Below are 6,126 nucleotides of genomic sequence, written 5' to 3'. Positions count from 1 at the left end.
AAAAAAACTTTCTTGTTAAAATTGTGAGCTTTTTGATTTTAACATTTCTATAAAATCCAAACAATTTTTGAAATTCTCAAACATTTTTAAACATATACTCCCTCCAATCCAAAATAAGTGTTGCGGTCTTGAACTAAGGTTAGTTCAACCTTAGTTCAAAACTGCGACACTTACTATGGATCTGAGGGAGTAGATTATATGATGCTGAACGGCTAAGCGGAAAAATAGACATCACTAAAAACATTAGAACAGTGCACCACTTTAACAGCGGTTCACAAACTTAACTGCGTACTAGCATACATGTTTCACCATATTGTTCTGCAAGACAATAAAACCGATAAGAGAGGCATTACTAAATTAGCATGTCATCTGGGTATTAACATCCTAGGAAAGAGTAACCTCAACTTCGTTCCAAAAGCGACAGACAATTTCAAGCACGAAGTAGGTTCACGGTAGGATAATGTTCTACTAAAATACATTCTTCTCTCAGGAAGGATTGGAGAGCCTGAGATCAATTGACTGCAGCTGCTCCCGGAGATGTTGGTTATCCTCCAGGAGCCGGTCATATTCAAGCAGCAAGCTTTCAGATTGCTTTTGAATAGCAAGTGCCTTGTCCTCAGCAACATGGACCTCCTCGGTCTTCTCTTGTACTTGCAGCTTCAGTTTCTTCATCTCCTCGTTCAGAGTGGCAACCTCTTCCTGGTATTTCGCTATCTCCTGAGATCTTCCATGTTTTCCTTCCTCTAATGTTTTGTTCTGCTTCGATACAGCCTCGACATTCTTCTTTAGCCCACGTAGTTCTCTGATATATTGGTGGAGTCGGTCAATGACTAGAGCAAGAAACAAAGTGTAACCTGAAAAAATCACTCAGAACATTAGCATAGCCAAATAGGAGAACAGATATCATGCATCGTGGTAAGTACGAAGTGGATTTATTTTGGTACAGTTGAGAAATACAGTACGTTATATTATCTATAAACTGGAATTCACCTCCACACATCACTTTTCTAGTGAAGTTAGTAGCTGCGCTAACCTGAACGTATGTAACAGCAAGAGTGTGGCAATTCACCCCCAACCCCCCGCCCCCCCACGTCACTTGTCTGACAAAGTTTGTAGTTGCGGTAATGAAACAGTTTCAGATTTGAACATAAGTAACATCACGCGTTTGGGAAGTGAGAAAATAAGTAACTTATAACATGGACACAAATACACTACTGAAGAAAGGTATTGGTATGGAAAAGGTGAACCTACTAATAACTCTTTTTATTCTGTTTCAGCAACACATACTACATCATAATAAACATACAATAAAAATCCAGAACATAATAAAAACTGATGTACTAGAACTTAACGAGTTGAGGAAACATGAAATAAAATCCCAACATAGACTTAACTAGCAGGAGAAACGAAAATTAAGCATTTGAATGGCACCATAAACTCTATGGGAGCAATTAGTTGCGCCAGAACTTAGGTGTAAATCAAGGATGATAGAAGTCAAGAAGAGACCTGTTGAATTTGGCCTGAATTTACAGGGCACAATAATCAAAAAATTCAAGCACATAAATCCACCCAATACAACAGTTGCACAATTCATAACTTAACCTTAACTATGATTAGCGGGGATTAAATCAGCGGATTCGGTAAAAAAAATAATAGGCCAATAAGAGAAACAATATCAAAGCCTAATGTTCAATCTCCCACATGGCTAGGATACTTGCACAACGAGCCTATGTCTACATCAAAAGCTAGTTCATTCATACAAAACAGATGGAGGAATAAGTTCGATACAGCCAGCCAATTGGAAACTATTGCTTGAAATTCTTAGTTATGGGGATTCTTCAAAACAAGACAAAACATGATCAAGCAGCGAGAATTTTCCATTTGTTCCCATGAATATATAAGTAAATGCTTGTAAAGTTCCATAATAATCCATATGGTTCCATCCCTTTGGTCATACGGAACTTTATTCCCAAACCTGAAACATACAAGAAATTTTGTGGTGAAAGAAAAAAAATGGCATACCCTAATCCAAAACCCATATCTCCATATCCTAATATCTATCTCAGATTGCAATTCCCCATCCAAACACCACCTTATACTGTTTAACCCCTCGCATCTTCTTCCTACCAATTTCAGTTACTTGCATGTTGCAATTTGAGCAAAGATCTGTATGAGATGGATCTGTACATCACCAAATCTCTCTACCGTCTCATACAAGGACGATACAAGCAAGACTAAAGCAGGCACATAGATACGATTTCCAGTCAAAACGCCGTAAGGGAGCAAGAGGGACGTGCGTCACCAAGACCTACCCATGAGGGACGCCTCGAGGAGGTGGCGCGAGAAGAGGACCTGGTCGGTGGGAGAGAGGGCGGCGCCGCCTCCAGCCTCGGGGTCCCCGGCGCGGGCGCTGATCTCGGCCATGCTGTAGAGCGTGGAGGCGAGGAGCGTGACGACGACGCCGGCGACGGTCTTGACGGCGACGGGCGCCCGGCGGCCGCGCTTGAGGCGGTCGAGACCCAGCATGGCGAGCTTCCGCAGCGGCGTCTTGAAGAGCAGCACCGTCGCCACGGCCGCCTCGGCGACGAGCACCACGAACAGGAGCTGGATCATCGTCGCCGGTGTGCTGGGTGCCTCCCCGCGTTGGTTGGATTCCACGGGATGGAGGTCGGGGAGGAATTTGGGAATCTGGGGTTTCTGAGTAGGAGCGACCCAAACCTCTGCCCCCTTTTCTTTGTCTACTAAAACGACCCTCTGTCGTCGGGCCCCCCGAGGTGGCTCTGCTACTGATGGCAGTGGTAGGACTGGCACGTATCTTCAGCACCAACGTTCTGTTCTGGCGAGTAAAATGCATATTTAGGGCATCTTCAACAGGACCCGTATATTTCCTCCCGTATTTATCCGCGAACACGAATGCTAGAGATCACCATTCAATCGTAGCCACCATTCAATCGACTTGGTAGGTAAGAACTTCCCCCAGAAGTTGCGGCGACGGGGAGAGCTTTGTCTCTAGCCCAGGTCCGTTTTGTTTGCTCCTCGCTCGCACGCGGGCATAGATTGGTTGGAGGAGCGCTGCCGCAAGCACGTGCTGCTAGCCACGGTCGTTAGATACATGAGCTTAGAGTATCTCCAGCCGCGTCTCCAACAAGCTCCCCGACGAATTTTTCACGTAGGCACCCAAAAATCAGCCTATTCGCGTTTCCAGGAGTCTATTTTTTGCTGGTTTGGGACGAAACTGGCGCCGACGGATTCAGGCCGAACTCAACGCGCTGGGTGGCGCCTGAGGACGCCGGGGCAAGCGATTTTGGCGCGAACGAACTGTGGACCCGCCGAGTTGGCGACACCCGCCTCGTTGTCCTCACAACACCTCGGTTTCCCGCGGGGAATCAATGCCAAGGCTGCCCGCCAGTCAGTCTTCCATTGATTCCTCACGGGCGGCGCGGCAACGCCCCCCATTCCCGTCACGCGTACACACGGCGCCCGGCCACTATAAAAGCAACACCCCCTCGCCTGTGGCCACACCCGCCAACAGCCGTCGTGCTCTGCCTCTCCGACGTGCTCTACCCCTCTCTCTCTCTCTCTCTCTCCCTATGCGCAGCCGCCGCCGGCGTTCCTCCCCACTCTCCCCAAGCCCAGCTGCGACGATGGGCGAGCGATTCCTCGACGATGGGGCGGCGGCCAACGGCTTCGGCCGCCGCTCGCTGCATGAGTGGGAGGCGTACTTGCTGTTCGAGGCCAACATCCCGGCGCCTCCCGACATGCGCGCAGGACCGGGAGGGTGGAGGCTCAGCGCCGGCGGCGTTCCCATCCCCCCACTACCCGACGTCGTCGCGCGACGACCACTTCGCCAACGAGGTCGACCACGTGCGGGCGTCGCTAACGGAGGAGCAGCGGGTCCTCCCGCAGTACACCGCCGACAACCATGTGCGTGGGCGGCGTACTTCCAGCAGCGGCAGGCGCAGCGGTTGCCCTCCACCAACGGGGCATCGCCTGTGGTGGGGCGCCCCAGTCGCTCGCTTCACGCCGTTCTCTGGCACCTCGAGGGCAGGAATGACCCGCCGATGACGTATCCTGCCGCCCTGGTCCGGCACGACGGCCAATGGATGCCGAGGTGGACGGCGTCCTCTTCTTCCTCCTCCTCCTCCCGTGTAACACCCCGGATATGAATTACCCAATATGTACTCCAACTCTTGCCGTTTCCGGCGTTAAGTTATTTTATCTTCTCGGGTTCGGGTTTTTGTCTTCGTGTGTTGTTGTCGTTGTCATGCATCTCATATCATGTCATCATGTGCATTGTATTTGCATACATGTTCATCTCATGCATTCGAGCATTTCCCCCGTTGTCCGTTTTGCATTCCGGCGCTCCGTTCTCCTTCGGTGGTCATTTCTACCTTTCTTTCGTGTGTGGGGATTAAACATTTCCGGATTGGACCGAGACTTGCCAAGCGACCTTGGTTTACTACCGGTAGACCGCCTGTCAAGGTCCGTACCATTTGGACTTCGTTTGATGCTCCAACGGTTAACCGAGGGACCAAAAAGGCCTCGTGTGTGTTGCAGCCCAACACCTCTCCATTTTGGTCAAAAACCCACCAAAACCCTCTCCATTATCTTGAGTGTTCGATCACGATCGCGTGGCCGAAAACCGCACATCATTTGGACTCTCCTAGCTCCCTCTATGTCTATATATAGACCCCTCCTAAAAATTCGCGGTTCCACTCTCCCCCTAACCCTAGATCCATCCTCTGCCGCCGCTGGACACGTCCGGCCCCCACCGGACAAACCGCCACCGCCAACCGGGGCGCGCCACGTGGCGCGGGCGCCCCACATCGCCGCCGACACCCCGCGGGCCCGTGGCTGGCCCCCGCGGCCCGGGATCCGCCGCCGCCGCCCGGGGCTTCGTCTCCCTCCGCCCCGCCGCCTGGTTCATCGCCCCGCCGCCACCGGAAGTCCGACGCCGGCGCCACCACCTCGCCGTTCAAGACCCCGGCCGCCGCGCCACCGCAAGCCCTCACCGGCCGCCGCCTCCTCCCGGTGCCCCGTGCCTCGCCTCCGGCCAGATTCGGCCGCGGGAGGGCTGGATCCGAAGACCCTGACCTCGCCGGCCGCCGTCTTCGTCATCTCCGGCGAGATCCGCCACCGCCTCGTTTTGCGTGCCCGGGTCAACCCTAAACCGCGAGGTGGAATTTTCTTCTAAGTCCCCGATTCCCAGATCCATATGCCCTTGTTCATTGCATCGTAACTCCTCATCCGTAGCTCTGTTTTGGGCATATAGCATATCAAAATGTTCGTCTCAGAGAGCATATCATTTCATCTTATTGCATCTTTTTCATTTGAGTTCATCTTGATGCCCGAAATACTATTGGAAGAAGGCTATTTGAGATAATTGTCAGATCTGCTGCTCCAATTAGATATTTGTCATTTTTGCCATGATTATTGTGTGCATGATATGCCCCTGAGCTCTACATGAGTTTTGATATATCTTTTGCCATCTATCCAGGGGTGCAATCCATGTATTTTTGTGATGTGTGTGGTGACTAGCACAAACTTGCAAAGTGGAGCATTCGTTAATGCTGATTTCAGGTACTTAGCATTTTCACTAAGTCCTTGAGCTGTTTATCTCAATATGCCATAAGTTCATATTGTTTCCTAGTGATCCGTGCCTCTTTTGAGGATAATAAATAAGGATGTTTTGATAATCTTGTAGTGCTCTATCCATCAATGTCTTTGTTTGCAATTATGGACCACCCTAGATTGAGTCAATCGAACTCTACTTTTGTCATTTCGTGAATCTGGGCAGATTGTCTACTTGTTAGCAATTTTGCCGAGGATGTTGTAGTTGATCCGCGCCTGCTATTCTATTGTTCTTGCCATGTCTAGCTTGTATAATGTGTATTCTTGATGGGTGTATGCTTAGATTGTCATGACTTGCTCTGTAGTGAGTGCATCGAGCTCATAAACATGCCTACTTGATATCTGTTTCAGCATGCTCCAGTTTTCACTAAGTCTGAGAACTGATTATGTTTTCGCCATGTTCACATGCTTGCAAATGTATTTTCTGATTCCTTTTGGCTCAAGGTCACTAAGGGACTTTTGTTAAGCTCTTTGAGTAGCTCCATGCCATGCTTT

At 49.9% G+C, this 6,126-nt stretch overlaps 1 protein-coding gene across 1 annotated transcript; it reads right to left on the bottom strand.

The window, feature by feature from the left end:
* Positions 1 to 213: 213 nt before the first annotated feature.
* Positions 214 to 2,783, bottom strand: LOC119329640 (B-cell receptor-associated protein 31-like). Its single transcript, XM_037602698.1, has 2 exons — positions 2,313 to 2,783; positions 214 to 854 (listed from the first exon to the last, which is right to left on the bottom strand). Exons 1-2 carry the CDS (start codon positions 2,611 to 2,613, stop codon positions 487 to 489), a joined length of 669 nt encoding a protein of 222 aa, XP_037458595.1. The 5' UTR covers positions 2,614 to 2,783; the 3' UTR covers positions 214 to 486.
* Between the last annotated feature and the right edge of the window lie 3,343 nt (positions 2,784 to 6,126).

Source organism: Triticum dicoccoides, chromosome 7A, assembly GCF_002162155.2.
Source record: "Triticum dicoccoides isolate Atlit2015 ecotype Zavitan chromosome 7A, WEW_v2.0, whole genome shotgun sequence".
Taxonomy (NCBI): Eukaryota; Viridiplantae; Streptophyta; class Magnoliopsida; order Poales; family Poaceae; genus Triticum; species Triticum dicoccoides.
This window is presented reverse-complemented; position numbering and strand designations above follow the sequence as displayed.

What these genes read in the sequence shown, in the direction of transcription:
- LOC119329640 (XM_037602698.1), bottom strand. Translation starts at nt 2,613, where the DNA reads ATGATCCAGCTCCTGTTCGTGGTGCTCGTCGCCGAGGCGGCCGTGGCG. An exon ending in CCTCGAGGCGTCCCTCATGG is followed by an intron (nt 855 to 2,312) that starts GTAGGTCTTGGT and finishes TGATTTTTTCAG; the next exon opens with GTTACACTTTGTTTCTTGCT.